Source organism: Magallana gigas, chromosome 8 (assembly GCF_963853765.1).
Source record: "Magallana gigas chromosome 8, xbMagGiga1.1, whole genome shotgun sequence".
Lineage (NCBI taxonomy): Eukaryota > Metazoa > Mollusca > Bivalvia > Ostreida > Ostreidae > Magallana > Magallana gigas.
The window spans coordinates 44,643,882-44,667,034 of NC_088860.1; the positions used below are offsets into that span (position 1 = coordinate 44,643,882).

A 23,153-nucleotide genomic window follows, 5' to 3' on the forward strand; every position below is an offset into this window, starting at 1 on the left:
TAATGCAAAGGTTCTATCATAATATGGGTCTACATGTTAATATAGCAACACGATTCAATTCATGCAAAATCCTACTTATTTATTGCTGTCTTTGAATGATTTTGTCGTATCTGGGTCTTCTCTTTTAGTAATAATAGTTATAGTTGTTTACGTGCTGAAAAGTTGCAATTCACGTGGCAAATAGCTAAAGCTAATTTTTGAACTCATTAATCTGAAGCTTACTTTCACAAGGTCTGTGGATATGATTAGTACCATCGATATCTCTAGACAAGTTTTTGCTTTAAAAGCCTCGTAATATCTCTAAAAACCGTTAACCGACCTCTGAAAAAAGTAAGCTAAATTCGCGTGCAGATCAAGTGTCGTCATTTATACGTGTGAACAAACTACAATACTTCACTTACATGTAAATTATTTTGGCTAAGCGAACCTAGTGGTTAAAATATAATGATTTAGTTTGATTGATCATTCCTGTCTCCTTATGTATTTTCCCATCATTTTCCTGATTATTTTTGTAAATGAGAAAATATTTTTTAGGCATATTATAATAAATTTCACTGCACTGAAACTATAGAAAAAAATAGCTTTGTATACCTACGCTAGTGATTAACTATTCTTTTTCAATGGAAATTTATTTCGCACGTGTTAAAGACTTACATTTAGATCAAATAAAATCAAAAACACTTAATATTTTTAAAAAACCATTATGACAGCAGTTACAGGCACGTATCATCGTTATTGAAAGTGTGTGGGGGCAAACTCATCCCAAGCAAAAAAAGGAACTTTTAAAATCATAAAAATCCTAATCTGTGGGAAGGGGGGGGGGGGGGGGGTCAGAACATAGCATATCTATAACTTCATATAACATCAATTCCTTTCAATTAATTTTTTACATTCTCCCAAAAAGGGGCAGACAACTCCATTTTAATTTCCCTCTTTATATGTAGATTTAAAAAAAATGTTTACTGCGCAAAAAAGCAGGGGAGATGCTGCCACCCTCATCCCTACTCCACCCTCACCCCCGATGCTACGTGCCTTAGCTACAAGGTACTTGTATATAGGCCAGGTCAATGATGCAGGTCAATGATACAGATATGGCTGTTGCATTTGTAATGTTTATATAACTTCGCATTTTTTTCTGCAGTTAATTGTGGACAAGGTTAAGTAACATTTTCCAAGTATTTATGTTGAAGTGTATTACTTACCATTACTAGGCCGACTTCATTTGTTGTCTATTTCTTTCTTCATTTATCCCACCATCGGCATCCATATATATATATAATTCTTTTCTTCCCTTTCACACACAATATCCAATATTTCGGTCATTATTCAAACAGATGAATCATTATATTTCGTGGTAATTCAAAATTCCGTTGTTGTTTATCTGTATGTCCTATTTTAGAATGTTGGTCATTCGTACTGTAAACTGTTCTGTGCATGCCCTATTCACCCAGCCTTCCATCGGTTGATGGTATAATGTTTCAGAGGAAGGCACAGCAGGAAGTCTTTATGCAACCGTTATTTGTTGACTGTGCCGTGCATTTCAAATTCAAAATAAATAAAATACTATATCTAGCTACATTTAACTGTATTTATTTGTTGAATAGTACTAAAAATAAGCGAAATATTTTTCAATTATGCGATCATTGGTTCTTGTTTTACAAGTTTTTCCGACCCACTTTTATGAACCACACTAGTCCATAATACATTATTCTATTCATAATGATAAACTACATGTAACCTTAAAGGGAAACTTGTTAATCTTAATCTAGGATTAAATCGTTACAAACAATTAATTGTCATAAATTTTCTAAACACTCTTCTCCTAGAATAAACAGAAATTTGATTAGATCAATACTCTCTCTCTCTCTCTCTCTCTCTCTCTCTCTCTCTCTCTCTCACTCTCTCTCTCTCTCTGCAAATTATCTATGCACTTTTTTTCCTTTCTTTATCTCTCTCGCCGATCTTGCTGACTTTGACATGTGTCTATGTGGGAATTTTACGACATCCAAGAGCAGTGAAGAATTCTCTCTCTCTCTTTCTCTCTCTGGGGAGGGTTAACTATTACCATGACCTTACATACAGACTCAGGGAAGCCGCCCCTCTCTACTGTTGGCCGCCCCGATTACGACACCGAGTGCTGATTTTGAGGCGGGGAATTTCATCGGATAAAGTTCGATTTCTCCTCTTCACAGGCGGGCCCGACTTTTAAAAATAGTTTTCGTTTCGTTAAAATACATTTCGTTACCGTTCAAATGAAAACTTGTTAAATAGAAAGAGTTGAATGCATCAAAGAGAAAAAAAATTGAGGATGGGGGTGTCTAAATTTTACTTATTGTTTGATGATGAAGAGTTTGGGGGACAAAGTCATCATATCGTACATAAATTGCTTTAAAAGCTTATCATGAATTAAGTGTCTGGTAACTGGAATGGGTTCTTTCATATTAATCGGATTGTTCATCTATTTTGAGTACAAAGAATCATAATAAAGAGACATGTTTTGAAGGGTACTGCTTAAATCAACATTTTTTGTATTTATTTGAATTAATCAGTTAGCAATGTTTAAGCGTTCCTTCGCTTTTTGTTGAAATACTCATATCACATTGCTGAAAAATGCCACTAAGAAATCATATGCATGTATATAACCAAAATATATACTTAGTATTCTTAGCACTTTCTTCAAATATCTGTAGTATCCTTAAGCACTGGATTACTATAGATTAATATCGATTGTCAATGACCCATCACGTGGAACACACTATGCATTTCAGACTCTTTTAATCAAGGGCAATAATCCAAAGATACATTACATACAGAGTTATTGTTCTTACATATAATCATTACATTCCTCCTTTTCTTAAATTTAAACATAATTCAAATTTATTTGAAATTTAAACTGAAATGAGTTTTAACTTTAAAGTCCAAAATCAAGATAAAATTCACTGAAATGAGTTGCGTCAAAACTTTTTAAACAGTCCATAAAATTTTCACTTTATGTCAAAACAAAGTCTTTGAACCGATCCGGTAACTTGTGTTGCCGAACTGGTCTTGTACGCACAGAGTCTCCACGGTCTGTCTCAATCTTCTGGTCATCGTCCATGTCAGTGATCTTCAGGTCGTCCCCATCATCTGGTAGTTCACTTTGTGGAAGATCTAGGTCAGTCACATCGTCTGCATCATCAAGTGGAACGCTACCGTCAATCTCCAGATTTTTCACTTGCTTTACGTTCCTGCGATATGTACCTCCATGTGGTGCCTTCAGCAAAACTTCATTTCCTGTACGTCCAACGACCTCATATGGTTTTGTCTCAAAGGCAGGTGAAAGTTTATTTTCTTTTGGCTGCTGAACCAACACTCTGTCTCCAACTTGTACTTGGCTGTATTTTGCGTTTCTACTCTTGTCTGCATATTCTTTCTCTTTCTTCTTTTTTATCCAGTCTTTAACTCGGATATCTTCCTCATCTCTCTCTGGAAAACTGGGAATCTTGGTCTTCACTGGATATCGGAAAATGAGTTTGTTTGGTGCAACTCCAGTTACTGTATGTGGTGTGTTTCTATAAGCTGATAGAAATTTTGGTAACTCCTTTCTCCAATCCTTTCCCTCAACATGAGCTGTCCTGATAGCCTTGAGTAAGGTCTTGTTCTGTCGCTCGACTTCTCCATTAGCTTGTGGCCAATAAGGTGTGGATGTTTCATGGTTGATGCCGTATTCCTCTAAAAACTTTTCAAATTCTGCTGAACGAAATTGGGCTCCATTGTCACTCCTCAGGGTGTCAGGAATACCATATCGAGCAAAAATCTCCTCCAAACATTCAATGATCTTGGTTGATCCTGTGTTCTTCAAAATAAAAGTTTCAAAGAAACGGCTGTAATAGTCCACATACACCAATACTGATTCTCCTGTTGGAAACGGTCCCATTAGATCAATTGCTGTTGCTTGCCATGGATAATCTGGAAGCACTTTACGGCGTAACGGCTCAGGTGACGATGGACCTCCTACTACTTGACATGCGTAACATTTCTTGCAAACACGTTCAGCATCACTGTCAATCTTTGGCCACCATACTTTCTCTCTCAGTCGTTGTTTGGTTTTAGTGATTCCTTGGTGTCCCTCATGAGCAGCGCTTAAAACTCTCTCCCTCAAACTGGTTGGAATCACAATACGTGTACCTCTGAGGATCACCTTTCCTATGCTGCACAGTTCAGTTTTAACGGATACGTAGCTTTCCTCACAATCTGTCCAATTTCCAGTTAGTAAGGCTTCCTTCACTCGGTGTAACTCAAGATCTCCAGCGGACTCTTTCTCCACCTCCTGAATCGTCAAGGTTCTTGGTACGGCTTGCAGAGCCACGAATCTCACAAAATCCTCTGATATTTCACTTGGTGAGGGTGCATCAGATTTATATATACACAGTCGAGAAAGTACATCAGCAACATTTTTGTGTCCGGGAATATACTTTACTGTGAACTGAAAGGGTTGGAGTCTCAATACCCATCGCTGAATGCGTGCACACGGGTTTGATTTCTTGCTGTAAATGAACTGTAAAGGCTTATGGTCTGTCAGCAAATCAAACTCGATGCCATACAAATACATGTAAAAGCGTTCACACGCCCACACCAGTGCTAGGGCTTCTTTCTCGGTCTGCGAGTATCTTCTTTCAACATCTGTCAAACTTTTGCTTGCAAAGCAAATAATACGGGGCTCTCCCTGTTGTATCTGTACTAACACTGCACCAAGCCCCACAGGACTGGCATCCGCTATCACTTGAGTTCTCGCTTTTGGATCAAAATATCCTAAAGTCTCAGCTTTCGATAAACTTGTCTTCAGCTTTCGGAATGCTTTGTCTTGTTCAGGACCCCAGGTAAATGGTTGGTTTTTCCTCGTCAAAAGTCTCAACGGTTCTGACAGTGATGCGAGGTTTGGAATGAACTTTCCACAATATGTAACCAATCCCAGGAAACTTCTGACTTCTGATGCGTTTGTTGGTGGTCTAGCTTCTACTATAGCTTTCACCTTCTCTCGGGTCGGGTCGATTCCTTTGTCTGATAAGACGTGTCCCATGAACTCTAGTTTTCGGAGACGAAGTTGACATTTTTCCTTATTAAATGTCAATCCCTTGCTGCCTAATTTCTCAATCACAGCTAGCAATCTGCGGTCGTGCTCTTCCATTGTTTTGGCATGTACAATAATGTCGTCCGACATATTTCTCACTCCCTCACATCCATGAAGTGCCTGCTGAATGGTGTGCTGATAAATCTCAGGTGCAGACGTGACACCAAAACTAAGTCTCTTGTAGCGAAACAGTCCAATATGAGTAACAAAAGTGGTAATGTCACGAGATTCATCAGCTAGCTCCAATTGATGAAAACCCCACTTAAGGTCTAACTTGCTGAAAATACAACTCCCATTTAGCTCATGCAGGATCTCATCAATGGTAGGTATTGGATGTCTCTCTCTAATAATGGCCTCATTAGCTTGCCTCATGTCCACGCACAGACGAATATCTCCAGACTGCTTCGGTGTGACAACAATAGGGCTGACCCAAGATGATGGTCCCTCAACTGGCTCAATGATATCCATGTCCTGTAACTCCTTGAGTTTTGCCTCAACCTTCTCCCTCATAGCGAACGGAATCCTCCTGACTTGCTGTGCTACAGGGGTAACATTCTCATCTATATGTAACATCAACTTAAAGTTCTTTAACTTTCCCACACCATTAAAGTACTTTTCATATTTGGTAAATATACTGGCTTCTGACAGGAAATTTGCATGTGCCACCTTCAGAATTCCGAGCTCTGTTGCTGTTTTATGTCCTAACAGGGCCTGTCCTTTACCTTGAATCACAATGAACTCTGCTTTCACTGAAGAATTTCCCACTGAAATGTCTGCCATAAAGCTTCCTAGGGTGTCCAGTGGTTTTGAACTTCCATACGGATAAAGTTTTTTACTAGATCGCTGTGACGTACATCTTACTCTTTTCTTCTTTAACTCCTCCCATAAGGAGTGATCCAGTACGTTACAACTAGCACCAGAATCGACAATCATCACAATATCTTCTACTCCACCAATATTTGTGGTAACGGTTGGGTGATACGGTCCATTGACTGTTAGTGTTTCAAGTGTTTCTTGTGGGTTATCCATAGACAATGTAAATGCATAAGCTTCATCAGAATCCTCCTGATCTGTTGTGTCCACCAGTCTAACTCGTGGCTTCGGTTTGCTGCGTCCGGAATATTTGTGACTATAATTGTGAGTCTTTGGTGTAAACGATTTACAGCACTTAGCAAAGTGATCAGGCTTGTTGCATTTAAGACATTTTTGACCGATGGCTGGACATGCTGGATCTGACTTAATGTGTCCTCTTTGACCACACCTATAACAAGTTATACTGGAGTTCGGTTTGTGTTTTCGTACACTTACTTTATTCACAAAAGCTTCTGAATTCCTTCCTCCTTCAATTCCGGTAGCTTGTTGTTGACTTTGTTCAAAAGCCCTTGCTGTAGTTAACGTTTGCTCGAGTGTCAAATCACCCCCTCTTTCCAGTAATTTCCTACGTAAGTGAGATGATTTGCATTTTTCGATGACTTGATCCCTAATATGTTCGTCTGCATTGTCAAAATTACAATGTTGCGCTTTCTGTTTCAATCGAGTCACAAACTGATCCACACTCTCTGTCGGTTCTTGTGTCATCAAACGAAATCCATGCCTTTCGAATGGTGTGTTTACTCTAGGCCGGAAGTAGTTGTCAAGTTGTTCCATAGCTATGTCGTACACCGTCTCATCTCCATCAGGTTCGCGAGCCGCGGGAAATGTGAAATATATATCTTGCATCTTCATACCTCCGCAATGCAATAATAATGCTCTCTTCTGTGCCGCATTTTCTATCCCTTTACCGACAACAAATAACTCAAAAGCTCTGCGCCATTTTTGCCATCTGACCCCTACCGTAGTCGGTTCTCCATCACAATCAAATGTAGGAATTCCCCCTAAATCAGTCGTAATTAACTGCGCCATTCTAAATCATAGAGTTTATTCACAATCCTCGTCGCCAATGTAGTATCCTTAAGCACTGGATTACTATAGATTAATATCGATTGTCAATGACCCATCACGTGGAACACACTATGCATTTCAGACTCTTTTAATCAAGGGCAATAATCCAAAGATACATTACATACAGAGTTATTGTTCTTACATATAATCATTACAATATCATTAGAAAAAACTTCAAGGTGGATTTAGGTCATATAATATTTTTCAAATTCTAAACACACAAGGAAAGGTCGCTAGGATATAGAAGTCATTTTGAATTGAGATAAGGAGACACAAAACGCGGTTCCTCTTGTCCTGCACAAGGTCAGCAATGTTTATCCTCCCGCTGGTGTGAAGACCCAGCGAATTCAACAGAATGTAGCCTCCCGCTGTGCCGACCAAGAAAGTGATCTTACAGGTGTTTGTAATAATCTAATGAAAGACCTCCCTCTTTGCTGAGCTTCTAGCACGGAATTATTCTGAAATTCTCAGATATTGCTGAATTTTACGTAATTTACATTACGTTGCGATGTTCTAATGAAACATGCTCCTGGAAAGTGACTTTTAACTCAATGAATATAAATGTATATCTTTTCAGTTGAATAATTGTTAAAACTTAGAAGCAATTATTAAAAAGTCTTTACGTAAAAAAAAGTATGTACCTTACAAAAATACGATTGAGATGAACTGACTGAGCACCCACAAAAGTGTTTATGAAGCTATATCTTATAAATAAGAAACTTTCGAGAGGCGGGTATGACGCATCTTACATGGAATCTTCATGTGCTGCTTAATATTTGTCTATTCTTAGGACAACTTCTGATACTTTATGTACATGAATGATGTACATGTGCTTATTTCTTTTTTATTTATTCGCCGACGCATCAAATCCAACAGTTTGAATAAAATATCAAATTTGAGAATAAATCATTCATTTGGATTTATTTCTATTCATTTAATGAAAATGATGTTTATTTAAGATATGCATTAAACAGATGCATAATCTTTTCCCCACGCAAAAAAACAGGATTGTTTCTGATGCTTTTAATAAAAATTCGCACATACGTACGCGTTCTGTCCGCCGCCACTGTATTTTTCAGAGTTACATGTATACGCACGTCCGCCGGTGGACATACATTTGTAACGTACGTGACGATTTTTTTTTTTAGAAAAAAAGGCAACGGCGAACATAATGTGACGGCGGACAAAACGTGACTGACCCACCTCATATGTAATAAGAAATATGCAAGTACGTGATAAGTTTATAATACAGAATACACTGAATTAAAAAGTGAAGTCTGCCCCCAAAAGACAATGCAGTTTTATAGAATGATATAGAGGGTTGTTATAATGGTTTGTCCCCTCCCCCTCCCAATTCATCCGAGCTTGCAGAGATATGAGGAGTACATACATGAACAGTATGTAGTATTAAATAATAGAACCCCCCCCCCCCCCCCAACCATCCTCGGGAATATAGGAATATACCAGTATAGTATACAACGCTTTCTCCTACCGTTGCCACCCCAAATGTTTAGTTCTATATACATGCACATTTTTCACATATATGTACATGTGTATTTCCCTTTTTAAAACCAAAAATCCTGCACTCGCGCCTGAATATTGAGAGAGAGAGAGAGAGAGAGAGAGAGAGAGAGAGAGAGAGAGAGAGAGAGAGAGAAAGGAGAGAGAGAGAGAGAGAGTTTACATAATTTCGTTACTTTCGCTGCTTGTTAACTACTGTATGACGTGCTGATCATTTATCTATACTTATTTATTTAAACATTTTGCCAATAGCAAAGAAAAAAAACCACCAGTGGCAATGTTCATGAAAGTATCTTAAAATCTGTATTACGTCATGTCCTAGATGTAGGATGTCTTAAGACATATCTTATGACCACTCTAATACAAAACATAAGAAGTAAACCGAAGCTGTCTTATGTGTACTAAATCATATATAGGGATATAGAGGGGTTTTCAAAGCAGAAAAATAGGAATGGTCTCTGCATAGTGTATAAACTTTCAATTCTTCACGTGATCTGATATTTTATAATTATACTTATTTCTTGCATTTCTTACCCAGGTAAATGTAGACAATGGTGTGTACATGCATATACATGTATATATGAATACATGTCATAATACTTATCATGTTTATATCAAATTTGAATTGCGTGTATTGTTTTCTCACACCATTAGATTATTTGGATCTATAAATGTTATTTTCGATCAGATTTAATTTGCCGATATTAGTTTTTTTAATAAAATGGAAATTGCAAAAGGCTTACTTAGATCTACATGTAAAGATTAGACGGGGAATCTTCTTAAAATTTAGAAAACGGATTTTGTACTCAGTGTATGTAAGTAAACACAAGTCATGCGTGGATTGGGAAGAATGAATTTAATTTGAATACAATCACATAGTAAAGTTACTGAAACTAGCGCTCGGAACCTCCACCCACCTTTTGGAGAAATGCAAATTTAGATATGATCAAAAAATTGTCCTTGTTACAAACCTTGAAACGTTCTACTTTCCCATTTCTTCGTGAGTTCAACGTGCGCTCATAGTGAGCCCAATGTGTGTTCACTTGCGCTCTCCGCTCCGCTCCGTTCCCGCTTACCGTTCACAAAGCTCTCATAATGCGTTCACTGTGCGTTCACAAAGCGTTCACCGTTCGTTCAGCGTTCACGTATTGTTCAGTCAGTTTTCATTCGGAACTCCAAAATGAAAGAAACGGTCTTTGCATGCGAGACACAGCAAAATGCAGAGGTTGTTGAAAATAAATTCTAAAAAGTTCGTCTTCTGCCCCAGATGACATTTCATACAGCTAAAAGTGTCTTTATACGATAGAGAGCTCCACAATTATAAAAAGGCGAGGGCGAAAGTGCGAAGACGCGAAGGCGAGAGTGCGAAGGCGAAGAGCGATAGTATTATCGCTCCTTCGCCTTTGCAACTTCGCATTCTCGCATTCGCATCTCCGCACTTCGCCATCGCATCTTCGCACTTTCGCTCCTTCGCCATCGCACCTTCGCACTTTCGCCTACGCAACTTCGCACTCTCGCATCTTCGCCATATAGGCGAAAGTGCTAAGGTCGATGTGGCCCCATCGGAACACCATAATGTTGTCCTTATTTCCGACGAAATACAATGTAAAGAAAATCTCCGAGGCACTCCAAATATATCGTTTCTCTTGCGTTCACAAAGCGTTCACATATCGTTCATCGTGCGTTCACCGCTCACTTTTCGCTCCGCTTGCGCTCTGCGTTAGCTCATCGTTCATTAGCGTTCACCAAATTCCGTTCAGTGTGCGCTTACCGTTCGCTCAGAGTGCGCCCACCGTTCAAGTGGGAAAGTAGAAAGTTTCAGGGACTGTACCCCCCCCCCCCTCCCCGCGCTATGAAAATATGTACCGCGAGACGGATTGGTTGTCCACCTTATGCATAATTTGTAAACAATAAACAAATGGTGTAGATACGTCTTTATGCACATGGATAAATTATTTATGCACAAAACGGGAAAGTTGATGGGGAGAGGGTGACCCCTATCCTAAATTTTTTTTCAAAACAGTATTTTATTTGAAATTCTTATTTGGGTGAATGATAAAAATAAAAGGGACCTAAATCACAAAATTTTGAGATACAATGCACAAAATATATACCCACTTACTGGTTTGATATAAAAAAAAATATTTTTTTCAGTCAGCTGCATAAAAATAATTATGGCCACGTACATTACGTTAATCATGAGTTTAGATTTGTCAACCCTATCCTCTCCTATAACTTTTCATTTTGCAATTGCGTTAATTTTATTTTAATTTTAAGGAAAAGGTTAAGAAAGTTATTAACAAAAAACACGATACGTACAACATTAACTAAATATTCAAGAAATTGAGATATTAAGCATTTCATCATATCAATGTGTAAGTGATACATGCAATATTCGAGCTTGTGCGGGATATCATCTAGTTTTAATGCAGGGACTTAGTATGGGGGGGGGGGGGCGTTTTTGTCGCATCAATGATTTTTCTTAAATTTACATATAAAAAATAGAATTTTGGGACCAAGTAAAAAATAAAATTGAAAATAAGGAAATGAACAGTAAAATCCACGGATTGGGATTTTAATGATTATGGAAAGGTGTCTTTTTACTTTTTTCCATCCGTTTTTTTTTTTTGGGGGGGGGGGGTGCTTGTCAAGATTTTGTTGATGAGTCTGTCCCCCCCCCCCCCACACACTTTTAAAACTATGCTACATTTCTGTTAATGATGGAGACGGGCGTCTTAATCATAAATTTTTCTTCTCTTTTGTAAATTGCTATGAATCATATCCTCGGTACTCTTTGCTGCTGTGGAAACATTCACTTTTTTAATAGGTTCTGTTTGTGGATACTGTCCTTTACAAAAAATAGGTCATTGGGAATCAATTCAAGTGCAAAAATTTCATTATCAGGATCAGGATTATTTCTCGAAACTTCTTTACAATTGCTTTTAAATCTGGCATACATGTCAAAAGGATTTCAGGAAGTCGCTGGAAATCTCAGTGTCATTTGATTTCATTTCTACATAAAGCACAGGATCCATTTTTTTCTGCAAAAATATCCCTCTTTTCAATAAAAAAAGTTGCGTGCGCTGTAATGCCGTCAATTACATTTGCATCTACACTTAACGACCTAGAGCACACCGGCGCTGAAAACTACGCACTGTAATTGTGGTTGGAACTGCATGCTAGCCTAGGTCCTGATACATGAACATGTAAGTTGAGGTTAAGGGAAATCGCTTGACCGGAATGGGCGTGAATTGTATACCCGGTACACATATCTGCACCAATAATCCGTTCGGAATTTCTTTAACATTTGCTAGTAATGCCCAGTGCAGAAAGGATTTATTTGGAACGATTATCGACTTAAAATTACATGCAGCGCCACCAATTAGGACCACTGTACAACTCGATCGATCAGGTTGTACTAAAACCCGATTGACACTCGATCGAATGGTGGTCCTCCAAATGTTAATTCACCAAGTAAAATCCAATTAGCGCTTCATCATTTATCATAGATCTGAGATAAATTTTAATTCAGATCGGTGATATCCGGACGACTGTCCGATTCCGGCTGATGTTAAAAGTTTCAACAATTTTTCAAACAAACAACTACATGTATATGTACATGTAACGTGTGAAAAATGACAAATTGATAATAAATGTAGTACAGACTATGGAAGCAAAGTAAATACCACTGTAAAATATAAATAAACATGTACAGGCACATGTAGCAAATTAACCCCCTTTGAACAACATGCAAAAAGATGACAAGTGAGAAAACCCAATTTTTGTTCACCAGCTTAGTATATTTCCCGTTCGTTAAAATAGTGTCATGTGCATCGTTGAACTTCCTCATATAGAAACGAAGTTGAGCGTCTCTCTCTCTCTCTTCTCTCTCTCTCTCTCTCTCTCTCTCTCTCTCTCTCTCTCTCTCTCTCTCTCTCTCTCTCTCTGAAATATAATTAAACATGATAAAGTTCGGTAAGTAATAAAACAAAATATTCACACACAAAAATCTTTGGATATACATGTGTATATTTCATCTGACTTCATGGCCTCATGTAAATGGGTAAATTGCAAACCCTTGTTGCATTTATTCACACCAAAGCCAGATACCCCATCCCTCACACGCGGGCAGGTGTTACACATGTGGATACATCAGTGTATATACATGTATATGTGTTTTACTATGATAAAAATCCCTCACACGCGGGCAGGTGTTACACATGTGGATACATCAGTGTATATACATGTATATGTGTTTTACTATGATAAAAATATTGGTTGTGTACAATAAATTGTAATTGAATGAAAAGAATTTAGCGAACGTGAATAACTTAATGTAATTATTTTTAACCTTGAAAAAAAATTTGTTCAGATTTAGCAAATCAATTTAACCCTCACCCTAATCCTGACTCTGGGAAAGTTTGCTTCAGTCTGGACGGACCGGAAACACAAAGACAGTGCTGTTTTGGGCCCGGCTCCGGATGCGGTAGACCGCTTCCGAAGCGAACACAGAATGTACCCGTTGACGCCCGATTCCGCATAGGCTCTATGGTGATGCTTGTCTTGTCCGAGCCGGCGCTACGGATATGGCGGCAGACAGGGAAGAATGGCCTGTCCGCAGAGGCTTTGCGTCTATGGTCCGGCAAGTCTGCTCCGGTGCTCGAAGCGATGACTTACTCGCAGCAAGGATCCACAGACCCTTCGGACGAAATGACAATACCCGGCGCTCGGTGGGAAGATACACGAACATGTATCAAGCAGGGGCATTCCCCGTGAAATGGAGAAATCGCACTTTCCCTGATGAAATTCTCCACTACAAAATTGGCACTCATCAAAATCGGAGGGGGGGGGGACCAAGCAGAAGACAGAAGCGATTTCCCTGTGTCTGCATTGTCGGTCTGGGCTAGGGTTAACCATCATCCAGAGAGAGAGAGAGAGAGAGAGAGAGAGAGAGAGAGAGAGAGAGAGAGAGAGAGAGAGAGAGAGAGAGAGAGAGAGAGAGAGAGAATGAATTGAAATGAGGCATCTACATGTCGTAAGATCATTATATAGACATATCAAAATCTGTAAGTTTTGGGTGAGATAAAAAAAAAAGAAAAAACAAATAGGTAGATATTTGTCTAGTAAGTAAAGCTTTATAATTCAGAAAGAGTGGTCAATAAGGGGCGTCTTCGATTTCAAGTATCTTGACATTCTTTTGATATGGAAATTGTTTCTGTTTTGAATCATTCATCAAATTTCGGAGATTGCAATAATTATTGCTGTTCAATTAAGAATTACAATTGTTACAATGTAGAAAATGGTTTGCGCTCACGCGATAACCATTGAGACTTCAAAAAAAAAGATTTCTTAGTGGCCTACGAGATGGAGAAAAGTGAATATTTCAGGAATCAATAAAAATGTTTTCTTCTATAAAATCACGGACTGTGTTGACTCTGTGAACAAATGACAGACTTCCAACCGTAAACCATGTTTAATTCGTAAAGCCTCTGCCTATTCCCTGGTCATCGTCGGTACCATCTGACATAGGTATGCCGACAGACCTTCCATATATAGAGGAATCGTTGTTCCTCTAAATCACCGCCAGGATCAACAATACTGCACGTACTTTTGCTTATTTATTGTTTTTAGAGAGAGAGAGAGAGAGAGAGAGAGAGAGAGAGAGAGAGAGAGAGAGAGATTTGAACATATTTTATTGTATACATATATATAAAATACATATACAAATGGTTTGGACACAAGTTCTGACAACTTACTAGGTCTTTACCATTAAATAGAAAAATTATACAAAACTTACAACAGTTTTTACTGTTCTTGCATGATATAGAATTATTATTACGATAAATGAAAATAAGTGTTGTATACGAAAATAAGAAACATGCACATAAACTATATTAAACAAATCTACCAGTTTCGTTGATGTACAATTGAATTAATGAGAATAACTGCTTGTTAATATCAATGGATAATGACTCATCGCCCCATAATAAAAGATGAGTATTAATTATACGAAAATGATCTAGTTGTAGCAGATTAAGAAAAAAATTATTTCTAGCGATTGTATAGTTTTTGCATTTGAAGAAAAAATGGTAAGCATCTTCGGGTGATCCACAACGACAATTACCGCTTTGAGAGAGAGAGAGATATAGATAGAGAGAGAGAGAGAGAGAGAGAGAGAGAGAGATTACATCCTTACAATTATTAGGCTTATACTTCAGATCAATTATAAACGTGTAAGTCATATTATTCACGGAAGCTTTATGATACATATCCTCACATCCTCCCCTTACATGGGGAAAACTTACAGTAATCGTTTTATTTTTTAACAACATCAGAAAAACATTTTCCTTGAACATGTTCCCCACATGCATATTTACGATGTCTCGTTTACAAACATGCCTGCATCAATAACTATTGTATAACGTCTGTCTATCGCTTGAGTTTTTTTCCATGCACATGATGTCATCTTACTCGTATGACGACTTTCTTTGTTGCTTGACTATTTGATCACAAATTTCATTTCTAAGCAGTTATGTAAATTTTATATACTTTTATATCGCCTTAAGATCTGTTTAAAGATCATTACAAAAGTTGATATTTTTGCGTCGCCTCAAACGCTGACGTCGCCATTTTACTACGCAATGAAATAATTTTTTATGGGTGAAAAAAATGAGCATGAACAAGTTTTATCCTCTTTTTAATTTCTTTATCATTTAATTTGAAAAGTACTTTTCGTCACGATATTCATTTCTTTATGCTGATTTTAACTTTTTATTTTTTATTTCATTATTAAGTGAATAACCTACTTATCTACGCAATTTTGGGACAATCCTTGTATAACATTGTGAGTTAGTTTTTGATATTAATAAGAAATATTATGTGAACAACCCTGTTAGGCTTGCAAAGTTTTACAAACCCGTGAATCAAATGGCATGACTTCTCTTATGGCTGTATGCTTACAAATTACAAACAGTGTCTATTTGTCCGTTTATTGGCCTACATGTAAATGTACCTGTCCGTCTCTCTCTCTCTTTCTATCTCTCTCATATAAAAGTGTGTGATATAAAGTAACATCTCTTCCGTTTACCAAAACACTTGAATAAAATGAGAGAGAGAGAGAGAGAGAGAGAGAGAGAGAGAGAGAGAGAGAGAGAGAGAGAGAGAGAGAGAGAGAGAGAGAGAGACTTTGATAGATCATTGAGCATGTCACATATCGAAAGAAGACACGTCTGTTGTTCATTGGGAAATAAATCTAGACTGAGTGAGTGGTCTAAGGTGCGGCCTAATTAGTGAAGAACGGTTGCTGTGGAGCCATGCTGTGTCGTTTTTGTATTTGCATAAACAGGTCGGTCTGCGCTATAGAATTGTTTCAGATGTTTACAAGCTTTGCATTTCGAGGATACAAACAACTTATTTGAATACTGCACGTAAATCATGGATGAGGAGGAGAAAAATCCTAAGTCAAAGGTACGTTTTTAAATTGTTGAAGTTAAAATATAAAGAGAAAATAGACTAGTTTGAGTACAAATTTTACGTTACGAATATTTTGCTTTTTTTTCGAACCAATAAGAACATAATCTTAAGAATTCCCTACATTAATACTAACGATGTGGACGCTGAAAAAATGGGTCAAGGAACAGACGATTGTGAAGATTACTTTTGACGTTTCTCTTTTGGATAGCGGGTCATGCCGAGAACAATCCGATTGTGTCAGAACATCGGAAGGCTTCAAAAACCTATCATGCCTGTTGGCAAATAACTCTATGGTTAAATTTCGAATTTCTATTTCATGCAGTGCATTTTTAGGAAAAAATATCTCAATAACATTGGTGGTAATCTCGGCATTTCTATCGGCGATTTGTCTGCATTGACCATGTTAAGACACTGTCAAATTATTCTAATGTTCCTTTTTTTCCGTTTAGAAGACTCTTACAAAGCCTCCTCCGTAATGTGCCGTGATTTTCTCGAACACCACGTAAAAGGCTACACGCTCGGACTCGGAAGTTGCTGTGATCATAATCCTACGTTTGAATCAGATGTCACAATACTAATATTCAAGCGCCTGTTAATGTATTTACTGGCTGAAAGGATCCATTCAAAAGCATTACCCGAAGGTAGGTTGTCATACACTAAACGTTTATAAATATATCCTTTTATATAGTAAAGATTATTTGTATAGTCTTCCTTTTAAAAAATCACAATATTGCATCAATATTGGGACATGAAGCTACAGAACTTCGAGCTAGATAAATTCGTCGTAGTCTTCAAAGGTCTGTCAAAGAAACACAAGTATATGTAGAAAGGTTTGATTTTCATTAACTAAGAAAAACGTTTAGTACAGGCTTACATGAAAATTCAGAACATTTTCGCAAATTCGAAAAGAGCACACATTTAGTTCAATGTGATGCATACCGGTATTTATATTGATATATTTGCTTCTAAGATTATAACACATGTTTTGATGTTGATGTCTTTTACGGTAGAATGCTTTGCTTATATTTATGAAAGAAATGAATTGCAAATATTATTTGCAATATTTGTTTTTCATATTTTGATTCATAAAACATGGATCTCGAATCAAAATTTAAAATGCCCCCTCCCCCCCTCCCCCACAAATTAAGTGTCTTGTTTATATAACAAAAACATGTACATGTAGTTGGGATACTGACAAAACCGTTGTATGGATTAAGTGAAAATAGCTCTTTCTATTTACGTATGACCACTGTTCTCTATCATTTAAATAGTATTGCCATACAGAGAAATGTTATTTATGTAAAGTTTATATACAAAAAACTGCATTAATGTATAAATCTCAACGTCACTGAGGATCCCATATTCTACAATAATGTATGACAGATAATGATCACATGTTAAATAATTCAAGGTCACTTGAAGTATTAATGAAATTTAGAATTTAACAACATGAATGTACAATCTCCCAGGGCTCTGATGCAAAACAGAGTACTGATTTTGTATGCATTATACTGATCAAGTTTTGTGCGCAGCGATATTCATTTTTTGTCTGTAAAAATACCAAATATACAAGACAAATCCCTGTTGAAAATCAAATAAATGAAATAACATATGTTCAATTATATGAAAGTTGCAATAAAAAAATATTTTAGAACTTGTAGTATACAATGTCCTTATAGTAAGTAAGTAAAAAAAAAACCCTTAAATAACTACCTGTCTATTAACTAAATTAATAATCTGTCGAAATGAGAAATTAATTTTTGTCATCCAAACAAATATCGGACTTTTATCTTATCCTTATTCGTGTTATTTACGTGCCTTGCCCAGCTCAGCCAAGATACACACTGCGCATTATCTCATTAGTTCATCTAAATTCAAGTTGATGTTGAACATTGATTTAGATACTTCTTAATATTAACTTAAGTCACAAACTTAAATTAGAATAATTAAAATTAGCTGGACTAGAAAAGAAATAATATTATTTATGCAGACGACCAATTTGAACTTCATAACGATTGTTAATTGTTGAAATTTGTGCTGGGGGATAATCACGAAAATAATGTATATCTGGTCATTTTTGCGATAATCAAATACTCGCTTTTTCGCAACAATTATATTCAAATTCGAATGCTACTGCCTAGTTTTTTTTTAATCGCAGAAAATGGCTGACGATAATACAAGAAGTTACAAAATTTTCATATTTTTTGCAAATTTTGTGACATACGAAAAAGGTTGGGATATAAGGTATAAATATAGCTTCGAAAAAATCTCCAATTTCACAGCATGGCTAAAGTCATCATATAATCGTTTAGGTCGTGTGGCCTCATGTAAATAAAAACGTTGTTTCCCCAGCTTAGTTTTTTTATAACAGAAAATAAATATGACGTGTACACAAAACAATGAAATTGCATTTCAAATTGCTTTTTATGAATCAAACTTTGCGACATTTTGATGTATAAAGTTAAACACTAAATTTTAATTAATGCATCAGCTGTTTGTAAAAGTTTTTACATTATAAAATTGTGTCCTATTCAAGATTTGATTTTCATCGAAAAATTGATAACAACTGATAAAGAATCTGTTTGTACTATATTAATTAGGTTTATGCTGATTTGCGTTAGTTAAGGAAAAAATATTCTTGACAGTCTCTATGTATTCTGATTATTTAAGTCATCTGTATCCAAATTGACCGCAGTTGAATTGAAAGTAAGATTTTATTGATTTACCCAAAATATCTTAATTATTCAATTAACAACAACTTCTTTTATAAATAGTAAAATGAATTCACAGGCAGTTAACATGTAAATTATGGGATGGAAGTAGTAAAATAAAATCCATGTTTAACAAATGATACGTATTTGATATACTAGATGATAAACATTAAGGGGATTTGTGTGTTCATCAAGATTTTTTGTACATTACACTGTGTACGAATTTTTCCTTATTTCTTTACCTTGACTTATGTTTTAAAAATAGAATGAAGTAGCAACTGGTGTGATATTCTGAGGAGTTGACAATGCTTAAAAACTTAATTGAAATTGATCATATATAATTGTATTTAGCTGATGTACATGTATGTTGCTTAGATTTTTTTTGTTGCATCTGACGGGAAAAATACAAACTTTTCCGGCTTTCCACTGTTCAATATGCAGTTTAATGATGCAGCTGAAAATATTACCGTTTTTGCAATATCTATTGTATCAAATATGAACCCATAATCGCATAAATATACAGCTGTACATGCATTAGGACATTGAGTACAGACGGGGAAGGGGATGATTAGTGGGACGTATCTCTTCTAGATTTTGTTCTTCAGGTTAATTGTCGCTATTGAGTTTTATCACCGTCCCAAATTAAATGTATCATATAAAAGACTGTTTTCGAGAAGAAGAAAAAATCCCCCACACTCCTGGTGTCCGTTGAAGGTGTAAGCAGTTACTTCATTATTTTATTGGCAAAATGTATTCATTTGTAAGGATAGAAATGCATCATCACTTTTGATATAGGAAACATAGATTTGTTGCCTTTATCGAAGATCTAATTAAAAAGATTGAAAAAAATATGTATTTTCAGGTGCCATTTTCTTGTGCACATGAGGATGTATGATTCAGCAACGAGGCTAAAAAACTGAGGAGTAAATGATGCCGGAACGTTCGATGATCCCATTGAGCTACTTCTTAACGTCAACATGATTATTAATTTAATTATGACATTAACACCCTGATGCAAAATAGTATGTGTGAATTGAGAAAATTTACTCGACCACTTCACTACAAGATTACAAACAACGATTAGATAGTGAAAACGTTCTACATAAGGATGGATGACTCTCCTACATGTAACAAGAAACCCAAAGGAGGTAAAGAAACATGGTTAAAGTGTCGCAAAATTCGTAGCATAAGAGGAATGCCAAAACTTTTCCCATTTATCTTTAACTGCATTTTGGAAGAAAGAAGTTTAATCCACTTGACTGATTGGAAATGGTCAATAAGTTGTCATATTGATTACTGCAAATCATCTGTGAAAAAAAACTAAGCTATATAACAACAGTAAGGAACAATGCTGTGATTAGATAGAGACATTGTTTCGCACATGCGCAGGAAATATGTCAAATGTTTTCTAATTAGTCAACTCTTCATGAAAAATGAAAAAAGAGAAAATACGTGCAGACACAATACAAAACGTGATCATGGTTGATGAAAAAAGTTACAAGTAAACCCTTTGTTTAAAGACAGTAATAAAATGTTTCACGACTGTAATTCAAAAATACTTCATGATATTTCAATATTCTTTGAAATTTCTTTCTACACTTTTTTCCCTTTTTGATGGTTTTGTAAATCTAAAGGCAATTATGAGTTATGATGATATGTTGATCTTTCTGGTGGATTCACAAACTTTCTGATCTTTTATGTAAACTGAACATAGCATTCATATTGGTGGGCCCACCAATTATGTATTCAACAGCAGCAATAAACTAATTGTTACCGGCCGAGGGTTTCTTTGGTGAGTCCACCAACTTTGTAATCTGTTTTTTTAATAATTCGTATAACTTGATATCTGGTGGATCCACAAAGTAGGGGTATTTTGAATTTTGTCAATCTCTTTGGTGGCTTCACCAACTTTCTTGTTTTGTATATAAACTGACATGTATTGTGGTGTTTCTGTTTATTTAGTGCCATCGATGAATGTTTAGAAACTTTTGGCGAATGCACCAACTTTGTACTCTATATTTGTTTGTATAATTTCATTTTGGTGGATCCACCAAATATTTGGATAAGGAAAGTCTGAGTTCACCAAATTTAATCAGTAAAGTATAAGACAAAACGATTATTGCATATTTGTATTTAAGTGGAATCACCAATTAAGGTTTCATTAAAACGGAAATGTTTGATAACATGTGTTGCTTTCATTGCTCTGTTGGTGGGTTCACCAAATCTTTGAATGAAATACAAAACTGTTTACGGACAAATTCACAATTGAATTTTGGTGGAACCACCAGGGCCCTGTGTGAATGAGATATTTGATGCTGTTTAAAAAAATAGAATCGCCAATATTTTATCATTGGTGGACCCACCAAGTTTATTTGTAAGTGAGATATTCGATGAAATAAGTTGGTGGAGTCACCAATGTTTTGACTGTTATTGTGGAATATGAAGGTTTAAAGGTACTGTAAAATGTGCTTTTGTGTGAAAAAGATGGCGGGTACACGAATTTATGTTGTGTTCAACAACAAAAATGAATAAAATTCATGTTCATTTCTGTTATTGCATTACGTTCATTTTTCATTTTGCACTGAAAAAAAGAGGACACGAATAGAAAATCCTCTTTCTTAATAGAAACAGTTATATATATATATATATATATATATATATATATATATATATATATATATATATATATATATATATATATATATATATAATAAAAAATAACAGAAAGCCGATTCAAAACTTTACCGGTTTCATTATAATCTTCAGGAGTTTATAAAAAATTAAAAAAATCCTGAAGATTATAATGAAACTGGTAGAGTTTTGAATCGGCTTTCTGTTATTTTTTATTATTTAATAATTGTGTGGATTAACTTTACTCATTTTGGACTTATTCTTTGTGTTTATTCATCCCCGGTACCAAGAAAAAGGATTTATTGAAGATACATATATATATATATATATATATATATATATATATATATATATATATATATATATATAATAAAAAATAACTTAAAGGTATATGTGGCGTATTTGGAGTATAATTTTTGACATGAGATTGAGTTACTTTGCATGATTTTCATCAACTCTAGGCTCATAGAACGTCCCATCTTTGATTGTTTGTTTCTATTCTTTGCTACACATCTAATGAATAGTATTGTAATCCGCCATTTATAACGCCCCTCGCAGCGCATGAGAGCGGAAAAACCTACGATGGAAGAACAGTTTGTTTAAATTTAGAATCACATTTTAATGTCTAAAATAAGATAAATATCTTATTATACTCGAAGCAATTTTTTCCGATATTAATCATGTAGAACGATATCGATTGTAAATGTTGTGTAATAAAGGCAAAACACAATTTTTTGCATCATCGACACGGTAAACGGAGTAAATACCCCTCTCCCTGAGAGATGCTTCTACTGAGACTGTTTATTTTTTCTTCATTTAAAACTTTCTCTAGACGGAAATCCATTTGACAATTTGGTTAATACCTTTTAAAGTAAAGACACGAAACACATGAAACACGAACCTAACTGTCTACAGCAAATCCTTTACAACTTCATGATGGAAACTTAATTAAGCTCAATTCGGCTTAAATTCCTATTACGTAAATCTATATGGTCGCCGATAACGATGTTCCATTGTTCGTATCCTTGTCAGTCTGTTTCTTTTTTCTTCCCTTGCCAAATGCAAACCTGTCAAACTTAACGGTCTATCCTTCTTTCTCGTCTTCGCCATTGATGTTTATAGACCAAGATGGAGATCACGTGACCCATTTAAGGCGGGGTTATTAAAATCTTTTGTATTTTTTTAAGGCACGTAAAATGATAGAATATATGGGTATTTTTCTCGTATATTTGTTATGCGATTGACTTATGCAGCGTAATTTATCTGAAAGTTATATCTTTAATTAAAGTAATGAAGCACATAATCAGGTCTTATTAATGTTTTTTTTTCTTTTTTTTACAAAAAATACGCCACAAAAACCTTAAAAAGGGTTACAAGAGTTCTTTTATTACTTACGTTTCTTTATTGTTTATCTAATTATCTGCGACGATATGCATAAATATATAATTGTGTAGTTTACCTCTAAAAAGTTTTATCCAACGGTAATCATAAAAATCAATCGTGCTATCCTGAGAGTCTTCACTCGTTTATATCTTATTTACATACACATTTGTTCGAATGTTGTCGGATTGGATTCAATAATTTACACGTTAAAAATACATTAAATATACATTAAAAATACATTAAAAATACATTCGATATCAAAGTGTGAAATATGATTTTCCATTTCAAAAATATATATATTGAATTTATATCTACATGTACATATGCATAAAAGTCCATGGTTTCTTAGTATTTCGGATAAAGATTGCCTCAATGAATAATTA

General features: G+C 35.7%; 2 protein-coding genes and 1 long non-coding RNA gene across 3 annotated transcripts in view; 1 reads left to right on the forward strand and 2 right to left on the reverse strand.

Moving 5' to 3' along the window:
* LOC117690337 (uncharacterized) overlaps positions 1–22,919 on the reverse strand; it is a 73,439-nt gene extending 50,520 nt beyond the window's left edge. The window contains exon 1 of the mRNA XM_066069048.1: positions 22,847–22,919. The gene's annotated coding sequence lies outside the window, so the exon portion shown is untranslated. The remainder of the gene's footprint in view (positions 1–22,846) is intronic.
* Positions 2,990–7,012, reverse strand: LOC117683765 (retrovirus-related Pol polyprotein from transposon 17.6). The gene has a single exon (XM_034453583.2). The coding sequence runs from the start codon at positions 7,010–7,012 to the stop codon at positions 2,990–2,992; it is 4,023 nt and encodes a 1,340-aa protein (XP_034309474.2).
* Positions 15,786–21,243, forward strand: LOC136271060 (uncharacterized). The gene is made up of 3 exons (XR_010708853.1): positions 15,786–16,039; positions 16,495–16,686; positions 19,619–21,243. It is a non-coding gene; the product is annotated as an uncharacterized lncRNA (long non-coding RNA).
* Positions 22,920–23,153: the final 234 nt, after the last annotated feature.